At 50.8% G+C, this 16,063-nt stretch overlaps 1 protein-coding gene across 1 annotated transcript in view; it reads left to right on the forward strand.

The window, feature by feature from the left end:
• Nucleotides 1–224: 224 nt before the first annotated feature.
• Nucleotides 225–16,063, forward strand: part of LOC133351337 (DNA-binding protein RFX6-like) — a 37,004-nt gene continuing 21,165 nt past the window's right edge. The window contains exons 1-8 of the mRNA XM_061566455.1: nt 225–393; nt 6,979–7,159; nt 8,389–8,512; nt 8,928–8,989; nt 10,342–10,419; nt 14,291–14,318; nt 15,087–15,194; nt 15,852–15,929. Of these exons, the coding sequence (XP_061422439.1) occupies nt 348–393; nt 6,979–7,159; nt 8,389–8,512; nt 8,928–8,989; nt 10,342–10,419; nt 14,291–14,318; nt 15,087–15,194; nt 15,852–15,929 (705 nt within the window). The 5' untranslated portion in view covers nt 225–347. The remainder of the gene's footprint in view (nt 394–6,978; nt 7,160–8,388; nt 8,513–8,927; nt 8,990–10,341; nt 10,420–14,290; nt 14,319–15,086; nt 15,195–15,851; nt 15,930–16,063) is intronic.

A 16,063-nucleotide genomic window follows, 5' to 3' on the forward strand; every position in this document is an offset into this window, starting at 1 on the left:
TTGCACCACTACCAACTCAGCACCACCACCAGCACCACCACTACCAGCAGCAGCAGCGAATTTTCCTGAGCTTCGCGGAGTACTCGCTCACTCTCATCCGTACGCCACGTGGGTGAGGATCCAACGACTTTCACTCACTCACTCGCCCCCCCCCCCCCCCCCATTCTCCCAACCAACTCCCTGAACTGTGCCTAAGACCGGGCGACATGAAGATGCCTTTGAAGAGGCGACGAGGTGAGGACCTGGTGACGCGTCAAGATGATGACGAGGATGAAGCGGCGATAGAAGACGACGACGACGATGATGATGATGATGAGGAGGAGGAAGATGACGAGGAGGCATCGCGCATGGCTTCTGGAAAAGCCCCCGGCTACCAGAATTGCATTAAGTCCGGTAAGTTTGTCTTTCGCGTCTGCGCTGTCTTTTGAACTTCTTTCGCACCGTACGTAGCCAGCCGCGCTAGTCGGATGTGCGGGAGGGAGCAGGGAGTGAGGATATTTAACCCGAACCGACCATCGACTCGTTGTGACGAATACGATAAGCGGGGTTTTGATCCTGTTGAGTAGTTATATTGGAGACTGTTAGTCGCCTGTGGTGCAGACTTTGGTTGCTAGTTCACCAGATGGCAGGATGGCAGTGGATCCTTGAATCTGTCTGTGCGGGGATTTGAACGTTACCAACCTCGCATGAATGAATGAACGCGCGGTGGATCGGGATATCGGGGTTCGCTGGGTTTTTCGCCACAATTATCATCCATAATTGATGCGCTGTATTAACGCCCTCCTGATAACGAGTCTTGAGACTCAGCGAGGCTTTTCCTGGGCAAGCGGTGCCTGCCCTGACCCTGTCGGAGGAACGGATCAACGCGAGTGAGTGACTGCGAGCGTTAACGGGTGCTACTCGCTAACAGCACTTGCCCCAAAAAAGTCTGTAAAGGCTACACGGGGATCTTTGTCTCTATGTGAGTGAGTAAATGAGTGTGCGTGAGTTCGATTCCCTCTGACGACCAACACCAGGGACGATGATCACAACCGGTCCTGGGCCTTCCCTAGGTCGACTCGGCCTCAAATGAGTACCTGGTGCGGTGTGTAAACGTCGCCACTAGGGAGACAAAGGCGGCCGGGCGTGGTGTTCGTCACCTACCCCATTTTGTGCCGTGCCGGCCTTCATAGGTGCTGCTCGCTAACAGCACTTGCCCCAACAGTCTGTTAAGGCTACACGGGGGAGCTTTTGTCTGTAGGTGAGTGCGTGAGTCTGTTTTTTCGTGATAGTGTGTGCGTGTGTGCTCGAGTTAATGAGTGAACGTGTATGCGTGTGTGTGCATGAGTTAAGTAAATGTGGTTTGTGTGTGTGTGAGAGAGAGTTAATGAGTATATTCGCGTGTGTGGGGAGCGGTGGCGCAGTGGTCAGCGCGCTGCAATACGAACCCGGCGACTTTAGTTCGATTCCCGACTACGGCTCTCATCAGTGGCGCGTGATATCAAGATCGGGTGTTGGCCTCACCTAGGTCGACGTAGCCAGAAATTTTAACGTGGCTGGTTTAACAAATAACGAGCAGTGGGGGAGACAAATGCGGTCGGTCGTGGTGCACACCACACCGATGCCTCGTGCGACTTTCAGACCTTTCGGAGAATATTTGCATCCGTGTTAGGTGTAGTTTTTGCACGAATTCATCACATTAAATAATGTACATGATCTAGAAACATTCACAAAATATGCACGGTGTGGACATGTTTCGCTTTTCTGTCAATCCACTGCCCTGTCGGTTCGGATGTGGGGGTTGTTTGACCATACTTCACCGCGCTGGTCAGTGCGTGTTTGGTGATGATGGCTCACCGCCGACGTTTGCCGTGACCGAGGATCAATGCTCGCATCGCTGGAGGCGCATTGATAGCGGCAGCGTGCTAACCACTGCGCCACCGCTCCTCCCGTTGGCATGGTCGTGGCGGTGAGGGCGACGGTTGTGGTGAGCGAGCGATGTGAATCGTGGGTCACGCTTTAAGCACTGCCACATCAAGACCCGTCTGTTCAACACGTAGTGGTAGTAGTGGCAGTCTTTTGCGACCAATATTATTCATAATAAAGGTGGGTTTTTTAAGGTTAGATCACGGAAATATATGAATGTGTCGTTAAACCCGCCACCACCCGACGCAGACAATTGTTAAGGTTTGTCGCGGAAACAAAGCGCACCAATTAGTGTACACCGGTGTGTTGGAGAGTAAACCCACAACTCTTTGGTTCTTTCGGTAAAGTCACGTCGAAAGAAATTTAATTCTACTCGATGACGACTGCTTGTGTTGCGATCGAAACGTCGTCTTCTATTTAATTTATTTTCTTTCCACGTGACTTTACCGAAAGAACCAACGAGCAATTACTGCAGTCACGAAAGCTTCAAGTCAAGTTTAAACCCACACCATTAACAAATCGAGCCCGACGTTTCTCTGCCTTTTATTGCAATCAACCCATTAACTATCGCGCGTACTTCTGAAAAGAACGCCTATTGTACTGCTGGTCGCTATCTCATCGTGGCTCTGCATTGGATAGCAATCAATCACTCAACCGCACCCAACGGAGCGACACATCCCAGCCTCCCCAAACCCACGGATGGGTGACCGGGTTCAACATGGCCATGCTTTGATGGATTCGGTCTGTAGTCCCTTAGGTGGTGAAGGTGGTAGTGGCTGACGTCCCATCAAAGCACTAAGCAGGCTCAGTGATGCTTAGCTTCCAAGATCTGACCGAGGTCAGTTTCACCAAATGGGTCTCTTGCAGGTTTCATAATGGCCGTGCTCTGGGTCTGGGTGTCTCTCTGAGCATTTGAACCTCATGGTCCCATAAGCCCCCGGCTCTTGCATAAACATTATATTATAATGTAAACATAAACTTTGCTCTTTTTTCACCAATGGGTTTGAAGGATGGTGGAAAGTGTTGTCTTGTTAAACTATGCATTTAAACTGGAAACTACTTACCTGCAGTACGTCTATTTAAATACACTATCGAAAAAATAATTTACAGCCCTCTGTCAATCGTCGCGTTCCTCAGTGTGGATTTGTGAACACACTTTGTAAACAGTACGTAAAAGAGTACGCGTTTTCAATGCGCTGTTCATATTGTAACAGGCGTTCATACCAATGCTACTCTACAGAGTCGTGGGTCGCCGCTCCTCTTATCCGCATCGATACGAGCGGTATGTGGGGACTATGTGTTAACCGCAAAAAAACTATCTGCACAGATGCATACGGACAAGAGAAGTATTATCAAACAGGAGGAATTAACGGTGCAACGCATCTCATCTGTTAAATATCTGCAGGTAATAGGATTGTCATCGATTGTTCCTGGCAGCAGACATTAGTAGGTCACAAATAATAATGAAGATATGAGAGCAATTTCAATGTATTATGCATACCGTTATGACAAATAAAGGACTTAAGTAGTGTAGGCAGTTTGAGCAGCTTTGGATATTACGACTCATGATCCGGTCCATACCCGAGCGTGGAGTGCATTCGCTTGTTCAGCTCTTCTGCGCATTCGTCCTCGCTGCTGCTGCGTTTGGACACCACGTGACAACAGAACGATCCGTGCCAGGCGGGTAGCGGCGTTTGTGTGCGCGGTGGGACGGAGTCGCCAAAAATAAACTAATTAATTACGATTTTGACTTCCGTGCAATCGGGACCCCGGGGTCCCGCCACAAGGTTCATTTGGCTGTTCATCGTGAGACAGGATACCAATAACGCATTAGTTCAAGCCCTGGTTCTGGGTGTCTCTCTTTCTCAGTGGGTTCATAATGGCCATGTCAGGGTCACTGAGCCAACACCGCTGAGAACCAGGGTTTGAGCCCTGGGTATGGGTGTCTCAGTATTTGGCCATTCATCGTGAGAGATGTTGCTAATAATGCATTGCTTCAAGCCCTGCTTCTGGGTGTCTCGCTCTCTCCCTGTCAGGGGGTTCCTAATGTCAGGGCTACAGAGCCAGCACCGCTAAGAACCTGTGTTTGAGCCCTGTGTCTGGGTGTCTCTTTCTCGGTTAGTTCACAATGGCCGTAATACTGCTCACATTCTGAATGTCCCACAAAGCGCTGTCACAGGGCAGCCCGTTCCTGAACGCAACTCTCACGCGTGCTTCTAAAGAGGGCGCCTATTGTGTTTTGGTCGCTATCGCAGTGTGTGGCTCGCATTGCATAGCGATTAATCACAGCACCGCACCCACCGAAGCGACACAAACACTCAACCTCCCTAACCCAGATGAGGTGGTCGGGTGACTCAGAGCATGGCTTAATTGCAGCCGGAGCTGTCCAGGGCTGAACTCCGGAAAAAAATCCCGGCCCTTCTCCGCCCCGCCCTGCCAGTCATCTCAGTCAGTCAACCCGAATCAGAATCTTTTATTGAGACTGGGGGAATCCGATGAGCTATGAAGCTCTAACTCACACATGTCCGGTAGTTTTCACAGATGTATGTGTGTTGAACCTCTTTCGCACCGTACGTAGCCAACCGTGCTGGATGTCCATGGCAAGTGGGTCCGTCCCGTGACCTCCTGCCATTGTCGACACATCACGTGTCCTCTAAGTGCACCTAGCCTGGCACAAGCGCCGCGGTGTTGTCACCGCCACTTGAGTGGCGAATGGCGGCCGTTGTTGTTGTTGATGTTATTCTTGGAAATTTGTCGCCGGTGTTTTTGGTAAAAGAAACTTCTATTGGCAACACTCAATTGGGATTATTACACGGCTGCACATTGCGCAACACACGGGGACAGCTGCCACTGGGGGTGCCCTTTCAAATGTGTTGAGACGAGGTGTTGATGTGACTAGGAGGGCACTCTGTCAAACACTCACCGTAAGTCCTAATTGGCATTACATTATATGGGATAGGGGTTGCATTGCTTTGTTGAGATATATAAAATTAAACGAAATGTCTCGTATTCTTGGCTCTTTCGGTAAAGTCACGTAGAAGGGAAATAATCAAACAATATGAATATAAAACAATAAAAATTCTCACGACGTTTCGACTGCAACACAAGCAATCGTCATCAGGTGTGAAATCCACAGCAAGAAAATTTTAAAAAAGTAGCGGTTTTTTCCTAGCGTCAGCAGTATCTACGTGACTTTACCGAAAGAACCAAGAATATGAATCCCTGCAGCCACGAAAGATTTAAATCGAAATGTCTCGTGTTTGATATTATCTGAGTGTTGGGCATTCATGTAAATCGCGGTTTATGTGAAGCACTCTTATTATGTTTTATTTTTATTATTTTATTACTTCCCTTCTACGTGACTTTACCGAAAGAACCAAGAAAAAGACACTCTGACACTCATTTATTGGTGTGCAGTGCCCTCTGTAAGTGAATATCGCTTAAGCAGCAGATGCAGAGAGACTTAAATAGAGAGAAAAAATACCCGAATCGCATTACGAATAGAATGTGTATGTGGATGATGTCATAGGCTCAGGCGTGTATAGAGAAAACTCTCCCGATTACTGGAGAGGGTCGATGTGGGTGGTTGATCACCTTCTGTTCGGTATTGCCACATTGTCCATCAAACACCGATTAGTCTACCCACCTCGTGTGTGTGGGTGCCTCCTTGCAGTGGTGAGATGTTAACTCCCTCGCCTGCTATACAGGAGGGTCGTGGGTTCGATCCCGACCCTGACGCCTGCTGTTTATTTGGAGTTTGCGTGTCTCTCTCTCTCTCCCCACGTGTCGGCGTGGACTTATCTCCGGGTCCTCCGGTTTTTCCTTGCACATTTGTAATCAACATCATGCGTTTCGACTATTTGGCTGCGATACATTTCCACGTGATGACAAAGCCACTTCGTTGAGCTATCATTTGTGGCCAGGTCACTTTTGAAAAAAAGCTACATAGCTCAGTGGGCTTTGCTGGTGAAAAACAAAAAACAGGGTTTTTTAAATAGTTAGTACAACTCATTGTGTCTCTCCTAATGTCCGTGTGTCTCTCTTTGTCTCGCCTCATGTTTCCCTCTGTCTCTCCCCCCGTGTATTTTCCCGCACGTGTGTCCGTGTCTCTCCGCGTCTTCCCTCGTGTGCCATTGTGTCTCCGTGCATCTCAACGAGTGTCTCCCTCTCCACGTGTCCACGTGTGCGTGTCGCTGTCCGCGTCTCCATGCCTCTCTCCGCGTCTCTCCTTGTCCGAGCGAGTACCTCCCCTCGTGTGTCATCGCGTCTCCGTATTCATCTCCGCGTGTCTCCCTTCGTGTCTCCACCGTCTCTCTCCCCACACTCCCTCTGCCTGCTCCTCCTCCTTCTCACCCAGACCTCCCTGCACCAGTGGCGGCTCCTGCAAAATCTCTCAGGGGGGGCAAATGTCTGGATGATTGATAAGGATAAGGTCCACCCATGCAATGGATAAATTAACAGCTTAAGCATGTAAAGTCAACTTCACTTATTCTTTGGTTCTTTCGGTTAAGTCACGTCTAAAAATAAAATAATAAATTTTTAGACGTGACTTAACCGAAAGAACCAAAGAATAATTCCTGCAATCACGAAAGCTCCAAATTAAGATGCAACTTCACTTCTTTAATATTAATGAAAAATAAAGTGACTCTTACAATACATCTTGTTTGTTTCTATACTCACTATTATTACAATCCACTCAGTTTCTTTTATTAAAGATTCCACTAGGTGGCGACAAATAATATTGTTGACTGAAACGTGCTTACGTATGATGACGTAAGCACGTTAGTGCGAGCCCTCCCGGAAGCCATAGAGAATGCATTGGAGCGCCCGCCGTTCGAAAAAAAACATCTTTGAATGTAAGTCTATGGGAACACTCTGGGCGATTCTCAGCCAGAGTGAAATCGCCCAAAAAGAGGCGGTACTCCACAGAACGTGACATGACGCTGATTGGACTATATCCAGAGGCACAGTGACGGCTAGCGTAACTCTGTGGTTGAATGACATTGGTGGTGCGTCGCCCAATCGCCCTAATGAAGAAACCGCCCCTGCCCTGCACCCTTCCCTGGAGCGCAGAAGCGCACCCGACACGACCAGCGGCCCACGCGCGCTGGGACGCGGGCAGGGACAACGCCGGGGAGACAAAGACGGACGGGGAGATGGAGCAGTCCACGGGAGGCGTCGGCCCGGACCCCAGGAGCTCTCTGGCGCAAGCGGGACGGGACAAGAAGAGGCAGAGCCTCCTCACGCTGCACTGGTGCCTGACGCACAAAGGGGCCGTCCATAAATGACGTCACCCACCTGGAGGGAAGGGTGGGGGTCAGACATTTGTGACGATGTGTGACGAGCGGGGGGGGGGGGGTTGAGAAATGTGACGTCACATCAAAATGCGCAACTTTAAGTAAATATAGACAACACGTTCTACCTAATTAAATAGACTTTTAAATAAATGTTTTCTCTTCTTGGTTCTTTCGGTAAAATCACGTAGAATAGAAATAATAAAATAATACAAATAAAACATAATAAAATAATTCTCACGACGTTTCGGCCACAATGCAAGCAGCCGTCCTCAGGTGAAGACCAGGTCTGTCGGGGAGACGCTGTTATGTTTATTTTTATTATTTTATTATTTCTCTACTACGTGACTTTACCGAAAGAACCAAGAAGATGAATCCCTGCAGTCACGAAAGCTTTAAATCGAAAAATGTTTTCTGCTACAACATCAGAGTGCAGCGCCACATTAAATAGTTGAAAGCGATTTGAAGCATGTTTTATTTTTGGAAGGGGCAGAGCTTTGTGACGTCATATTTGAGGGGTGGTAAAAAAATCGTCCAAAATCGCGTGACGTCATTTATGGGCGGCCCCAAAGGCAAAGGTCTCCCGCGTAGCCTCCGCCGGGGGGGAGAGCAAGTGCGGTCCAGCGGCTGTCTCTAGAGGGGGGAACTCAACCTGCAGTGAGAGCCCCGAAGTCACGGGGAGGCTGCCGCTTGTGGCGTCGTGCTCAGGGCGTTGAACGTGCCACGTAGAGGGGGGGGGGGGGGGGCAGGGGGTTGAGATTACATCTCACGGCAGTTGAAACAATGTGGGCAAGGTTCTTAAACCCCCTCTCCACACCCCCCCCCCCCCCCGCCGTACCCACCATACCTCTAGCCATGGAGCAGTGTGAGTGTGGGGAGCGGTAGCGCAACAGGTAGCGCCGCACTGCGAACCCGGCGGCCCCGGTTCGATTCCCGCTCACGGCCAACGCCGGTGACGATAATCTGAACCGATCCTGAGCCTCCCCCTAGGTCGACTCAGCCTATAATTAGTACTTGGTACGGCATCGCCACTAAGGGAGACAAAGGCGGCCGGGCGTGGTGCTAGCCACCCACCCCCTCGCGCGCCGTGCCGGCCTTCGTAGGTGCTACTCGCTGGCGGCACTTGCCCCAACAGTCCGTTAAAGTTATACGGGGGATCTTTGTCTTTGTGGTGTGTGTGTGTGCCAAGGCTGGATGAGAACTACATGGTGTGTGAGGGCGTGTGCCTGCCGCGCTGTATCCTCTACACTCACTACCTCGACTTCTGCCGCAAGGAACACCTGGAGCCCGCCTGCGCCGCCACCTTTGGCAAGGTGAGAGACACCCCACCCCCTCCCCCCTCCCCCCTCCCCCCCCCAAAAAGACAAAGATCCCCCGTATAGCCTGAACAAACTGTTGGGGCAAGTGCTGTTAGCTTGCACCTCTCAAGGCCGGCACAGCGCACGAGGGGGTGGGTGGCCAGCACCACGCCCGACCGCCTTTGTCTCCCCAGTGGCGATGTTTACCACACCGCACCAGGTACTCATTTGAGGCTGAGTCGACCTAGGGGAGGCTCAGGCTCGGTTGGCAGCGCGGCGTAGTGCTACTCCACCGCTCCCCACATGCTCACGCGCAAAACGCCTTCACTGTGCCTTTGATGACGATGATGGTTATGATGATGATGAAGATTATGATGATGATGATTATGACGACGATGATGATGATGCTGATTAATTTGTTTTGCCCCAGACCATCCGGCAGAAGTTCCCGCACCTCACCACCCGGCGACTGGGCACGCGCGGTCACTCCAAGTAAGATCTCCTGCGGTGCATTCAAACGTGCTCATCGTCATCATCATCTTCTTCTTCTTTCCTGTGGTGGGAGGGAGAGGGGCGGGGGGGGGATGTCCCCATGACCATGCCGAGGTTGGCGAGTGAGCCGCTGGACGGCTTCAGGAGGAGCCTCGTGGTGAACGTGAGAAGCGCTGCCAGCGAATGGTCACAGTGGGCAGTGAGTGGCCTTACCACGTGGGCCATCGTCTGAGGTATATACCCACGTGGAGGAGATCCATAGACTCGCCTAGAGACTCATAAACTCACGTAGACACACACAGACTCACGTAGATTCACATAGACACCCACATACTCACGTAGACACACACAGACTCACGTAGACTCACATAGACTCGCATAGACTCACATAGACAACCATAGACTCACGTAGACACCCATAGACTCACATAGACTCACATAGACACCCATAGACTCACATAGACACCCATAGACTAACACAGACACCCATAGACTCACATAGACTCACATAGACTCACATAGACTCACGTAGACACCCACAGACTCACATAGACACCCATAGACTCATGTAGACACCCATAGACTCACATAGACTCACATAGACACCCATAGACCCACATAGACTCACATAGACTCAAACAGACACCCATAGACTCACATAGACTCACATAGACTCACACAGACTCACGTAGATTCACGTAGACACCCATAGACTCACATAGACACCCATACACTCACATAGACTCACATAGACTCACACAGACACCTATAGACTCACGTAGACACCCATAGATTCACATAGACACCCATCAATTTACATAGACACCCACAGACTCATACACTCACGTAGACACCCAAAGACTTACATAGACACCCATAAACTCACAGAAATTCATAGACTTGCAGAGACACCCATAAACACTCACAGAAACCACAGACTCACATAGAGACTCAAAGACTGACACAGAGGCCGATAGACCCACGTAGACAAACATCGACAACCCATAGACTCACACAGAGGCCCATAGACTCACATAGAAACCCATAGGTGAAAATAATTAAGTGGGCCGTGGTATTACTATGTGGGACATAGTGTGATCTGTAGACTGACATTGATATTCATAGTCTCTCACAGAGATACATAGATTATTTAGAGACCCTTAGACTCACATAGGGACCCATAGCTTGACATTTATTTAACACACGTCGGGTTAGTTGATCCGCAGGGTCCATATGTTCACATTGAAGTCGGTGCAGGCATTTATCCAGCAAGGCGCCCTGTGGCTGCACATTGCTGAAGTGTCGCGTGCCCGCCCCGATCGTACGGTTACCTGTCTGCGCGACCACCACAGGTACCACTACTACGGGATCGGTATCAAGGAGAGCAGCGAGTACTACCATGCCGTCTACTCGGGGAAGGGCCTCACCCGGTGAGCATCTTGAATCCACAGCGTGGGTTCGTTGTTTCAGTGAATTTCTCCATCCAGCCCGGATATCTTGGTCGACGGATCTCCGATTGCCTGGTGACCATTCCTCAGAACAAGAACTCAGCCTGGTGCCAAGGCCTTGACTTGCACAGCACCCAAGCTAAACTAAAACGAAACATTTTTTTTATTTGACCAGGTAAGGCCCCACTGGGGCTAGGACACCCCGCACCCGTTGGGAGGGGTCCCGGGGGATCCCAGGACAGCCCACAGCTCATTTACGCCCCGACAGATGTAATGTTGTCCTGTACATCTATGGTTCACCCGTCTGTGCTCACCCTCACTTCAGCGTGGTGGAGATTACTCGCCCCTTTCACATATTTGTCTCTCGAACCTAAAATATGGAAGTTCTATTTTTGGCACATCCCATCAGCCACACGTCCTCCTTGATTTGTTATTTTAAGCAGCAAACTCTGGACATGATTCGACATTCAGTGTCTCATCAGCTGGTGAACTGCCGGATATTTCTTGACAAGGACCCTCCTTCTGTCAGATAAGGGGCGCCACGGTGGCTAGGAGATGTTAACTACCTCGCCTGGTATACAGGAGGTCGTGGGTTCGATCCCGACCCTGACGCCTGCTGTATATTTGGATTTTGCGTGTCTCTCTCTCTCTCATCATCATCACGGTGGCTAGATGTTAACTACCTCGCCTGGTATACAGGAGGTCGTAGGTTCGATCCCGACCCTGACATCTGCTGCTGTATATTTGGAGTTTGCGTGTCTCTCTCTCATCATCATCATCACGGTGGCTAGGAGATGTTAACTACTTCGCCTGGTATACAGAAGGTCGTGGGTTCGATCCCGACACTGCCGCCTGCTGCTGTATATTTGGAGTTTGCATGTCTCTGTCTCATCATCATCACGGTGGCTAGGAGATGTTAACTACTTCGTCTGGTGTACAGGAGGTGGTGGGTTCGGTCCCGACCCTGACGCCTGCTGTATATTTGGAGTTTGCGTGTCTCTCTCTCATCATCATCACAGTGGCTAGGAGATGTTAACTATTTCGCCTGCTATACAGAAGGTCGTGGGTTCGATCCCGACACTGACCCCTGCTGTATATTTGGAGGTTGCGTGTCTCTCGCTCATCATCATCACGGTGGCTAGGAGATGTTAACTACCTCGCTTGGTATACAGGAGGTCCTGGATTCGATCCCGACCCTGCCGCCTGCTGCTGTATAGTTGGATTTTGCGTGTCTCTCTTTCTCCGTGGTCGCGTGGATTTTTCTCCGGGTCCTCCGGGTTCTCCCCTCCACGTTTCGAATCAACGTCACGCGTTTTCGAGTATTTGGCTGCGAAAGAATGTCCACGTGATTAGCCCACACTTCGTTGAGCTATCATTTGTGGCCAGGTCGCTTCTGAAAGAGAGATGTGTTATAGCTCAGTGGGATAAAGCGTGGTCAAGTGTGGTGAAGAAGTGTGGTGGATTTATGGTGAAGCGTGGTGAATTTTGGTGAAGTGTGGTGAATTTTGGTGAAGTGTGGTGAATTGTGGTGAAGCTTGACTAACGGGACAGGCCTCCACGACCCACAAAGGGGCGTGTTGTTGTGGGGGTAGGGGGCAGGAGGCATCCCTCCAGCAGTGAATTGACCAGTTTTGTTGCCAGATAGAAGGGTAAAAAAAACAATTATCATATTTTTTACTGGCAAATGAGGTTCCCATAGAGCTGCCAATCACCATCACTTTCTCCATCTTCAATGAGCCACGGCGGGTTAATGATGCGGAGGTAGCTGTTAGGCTAATCGAGTTGTAAATGAGCTGGGCGGACTCAATCGAGGCAAGCAAGCAGCCTGCTGCTGCCGCTTGCTAATGGCTCCGTGGTTTCTTGTAGTAGCGCCGAGCGGTGGCGGATGTGGGGGGTGGCCGATGTTGGGGCTGGTGGGGGGTGACCGAGCGCCAGGCCAGATGGTGAAGATAACGGGGGGGGGGGGGGCAGGCGGGGGTTGCTGCTGCTTGTTAGGGGCACTCAGTGCAGTGCAGTGTGTGCAGTGTGTGTGTGTGCAGTGTGTGTGTGTGCAGTGTGTGTGTGTGCAGTGTGTGTGTGTGTGCAGTGTGTGTGTGTAGTGTGTGTGTGTGCAGTGTGTGTGTGTAGTGTGTGTGTGTGCGCAGTGTGTGTGTGTGTGCAGTGTGTGTGTGTGCGCAGTGTGTGTGTGTGCGCAGTGTGTGTGTGTGTGCAGTGTGTGTGTGGTGCGCAGTGTGTGTGTGCACAGTGTGTGTGTGTGCAGTGTGTGTGTGCGCAGTGTGTGTGCAGTGTGTGTGTGTGTGCAGTGTGTGTGCAGTGTGTGTGTGTGTGCACTTTGCGTGCAATGTGTATGCGTGTGTGTGAAGTTTGCGTGTGTGTGCAGTTTGCGTAGCTGCAGTGTGTGTGTATCTGTATAAAAAAATAAAGTTGAATTTTTTTTTAATGATAGAAAATAATATTATCATCATTGTGACACAAGTATACCAAGTTTGCAGTCGATACCGCATTGGGAAGTGGGTTAAAATCGAGTTACAAGATTTGAGGATACAACAACAACAGACAGAGTGAGTTCAATGAAAGCGTCTAAAAACATCTTTGGATTAATTCGCGTGAATATAAATGCGTCGTTCAACCCGCCACCACCCGACACAGCCAATCAGTGCGGTCTTGTGACGTTAACAGAACGTGGCCAATTCGTTACTAACTGCAGCACCTCCAGTGTGCTGGAGAGCAAACCCACAGCGTTGACAATCCGAGTCCTGTTGTAATAACAGCCATAGAGGATTCACGTGGGGATTGGCTTGCCTGTCCCGCTTTGTAGCCAATAAGGGATGAGCCAGGGAGCATGGCCTCGGCGTGATCACGGCATGTTAGCAGGGGTGATTGGCCTGGCCAATCGGGGCCTCAGCTAATGGGGAGCCGGATCAGAGGCGTGGTCCCGGGATTGACAGGGAACCTTCTGGAACGTTCAACGCTGTCTATGGAGGATTGGCTGGGGGGTACCACGTGACGAAGGGATTAAGAGAGAGAGAGAGGGAGAGAGAAGTCGGGAGCAGACTTGGAAACGAGCAGAGCGGGAGTCACGCGCGTACGAGGGCTCCGGGTGCCACGTGCGCGGTGGGGACTTGGCGAGAAGTCTGCCCTCTCTCCGTTGTCTGCCAGCAACGGAGAGTGTGTGTGTAAAGTGTAACTGTGAAAGTTGACAATACAAATGACTGATTCCGGAAGCCGTCTCAAGAAGGTTTATTACACTGTGAAGAAAGTTGTGCGTGTGTCGGTCTCGAATATGATGTCGTTACCAATGGCGGAGCCAGGATTTTCAGTTGGGGGGGGGGGGCAACTCTTCCAGCAATGAAACATGATAGAGGAGTTGTTAGTAAGTAAGGAGTTGCCCCTTGCTTTGTATTCGACGCGTGTGCGGCGATGGCGCAGCCATCGATCGAGGGTAGAATTCGAACCGCGTTGTGTGATCGGCATCGCGCTCGCTGAAGGTGAATGCCTTCAGGGAAGTCGTGGACTGTATAGGCGCAACTGCGCACAATTATGTGAGTCACTTACAACTGCTTTGCCGCTACTTATTGCCAATTATGGACTCAGACTATTGTCCTATCATCTCCTAGAGTCCCTGGCGCGTAATAATATACACAGCGGCAGTGGGGGTAGCAAAATGCAGATTTATTACTAATAAACCCCAATGATCTGATCGAGATTAGGGATTTCGATCAGATCATTGGGGGGGGGGGGCACGTGCCACCCCCCTCCCTCCCGATGTGACATGTTCGGATCAATTTAAGATCACTTCGCCTCCCTGTGCCTTCTCAGCATTGGCTGCTCTGTCCCCTTTTTGTGTTTGCAGGTTTTCTGGGAGCAAGATTAAGAGCGAGGTAAGTTTAGCACGTGGCAAGAGGCTTCACGCGACCAATAACAGCCATACATACGGGTGTTTTTTGTTTGTTGGGTTATATCGCGTAAGTATATATAAATGCGTCGTTAAACCCGCCGCCACCCGACACAGCCTGTCAGTAAGGTTTGTCACGTTAACAGAACTTGCCAATTCGTTACGAGTACAGCAACACCGCTGATGGATGCCCATTGTAATTTATATTCATTCATTAATCTCCACACAACTTAGCACGTGAAGGGGTCTCAAGTGACGTCCTCACATCTACCCCCTCTATTTAAGGAACGAAACAGGAGGATTTCTCCACAAATCTGGCTGTCTGCCTGATGAAGCTGGTTGTAATTACTGGCGAAACGTCGTGCTCAGAGTGTAAGTGTTGTAGCTTGGCTGTCCAACACACAACCGGTGTTGCTACGTGTCTGTGTGTGTCTGTGTGTATGAGGAGCGGTGGTGTTTTGTTTAAAGCGTTGCGATACAAACCCGGCGACCTGAGTTCGATTCCCGCTCACGGCCAACACCAGTGACGATTATCTGAACAAGTCTTTGGCCTCCCCTAGGTCGACTCGGCCTCAAATGAGCACCTGTTGCGGTGTGTAAGCATCGCGGCTGGGGAGACAAAGGCGGCCGGGTGTGGTTCTGGGCACCCACTCCAATTGTGTGCCGTGCCGGCCTTCACGGGGTGCTACTCGCTAACAGCGCTTGCCCCAACAGTCCGCTGAAGGCTACACGGGGGACCTTTGTGTGTGCACAGGGAGGCTTCACGCGTAAATACTCGCTGAGCTCCAAAACCGGCACTCTCCTTCCAGAGTTCCCCAGCGCCCGCCACCTCATCCTACCTGCGTCCGTGTCCAGAGACAAGGTGAGAGACAGGGACACACATAGACACACAGAGACAGAGACACACAGAGACAGAGACACACAGAGACACACAGAGACACACAGAGACAGAGACACACAGAGACAGAGACACACAGAGACAGAGACACACAGAGACACACAGAGACAGAGACACACAGAGACACACAGAGACAGACAGAGATAAGCTGAGAGACAGGGACACACAGAGACACACAGAGACAGAGACACACAGAGACAGAGACACACAGAGACAGAGACAGACAGAGACACACAGAGACAGACAGAGACACACAGAGACAGACAGAAACAAGGTGAGAGACAGGGACACACAGAGACACACAGAGACAGAGACACATAGAGACAGAGCCACACAGAGACACACAGAGACAGAGACACACAGAGACAGACAGAGACAAGGTGAGAGACAGGGACACACAGAGACACACAGAGCCAGCGACACACAGAGACAGACAGAGACAACGGGCGGGGGGGGGGGGGCACATTCCGTGTTGTGCGAACATCGTTCCCGAGTACACGAACGGCGTCGTAGCGACAACGCGCTGAGCGGGGGACTCGCCCCCCCTACCCAGTTGAATCCACGGCGCTGTGACGCACGCGGTGACCTCTCGCCCCTCCTGTGCGTGCGTGCGTGGGCCAGGCCGACACGCTGATCACGATGTACAAGACCCACTGCCAGTGCATCCTGGACAATGCCATCAACGGCAACTTTGAGGAGGTGAGCTTAGAGCGTGCATCGTCATCGTCGTCATCATCGTTATTATCATTATTTCACGCACCTCCGATTAGCATGGTTGGCTACGTACGGTGCGAAAGAGGTTCAGCGTACATCATTATCAGCAGCAAGAGCAG

The sequence above is a fragment of the Lethenteron reissneri genome, chromosome 5 (genome assembly GCF_015708825.2).
Source record: "Lethenteron reissneri isolate LAM-NWPU_2019-01 chromosome 5, ASM1570882v1, whole genome shotgun sequence".
NCBI lineage: Eukaryota > Metazoa > Chordata > Hyperoartia > Petromyzontiformes > Petromyzontidae > Lethenteron > Lethenteron reissneri.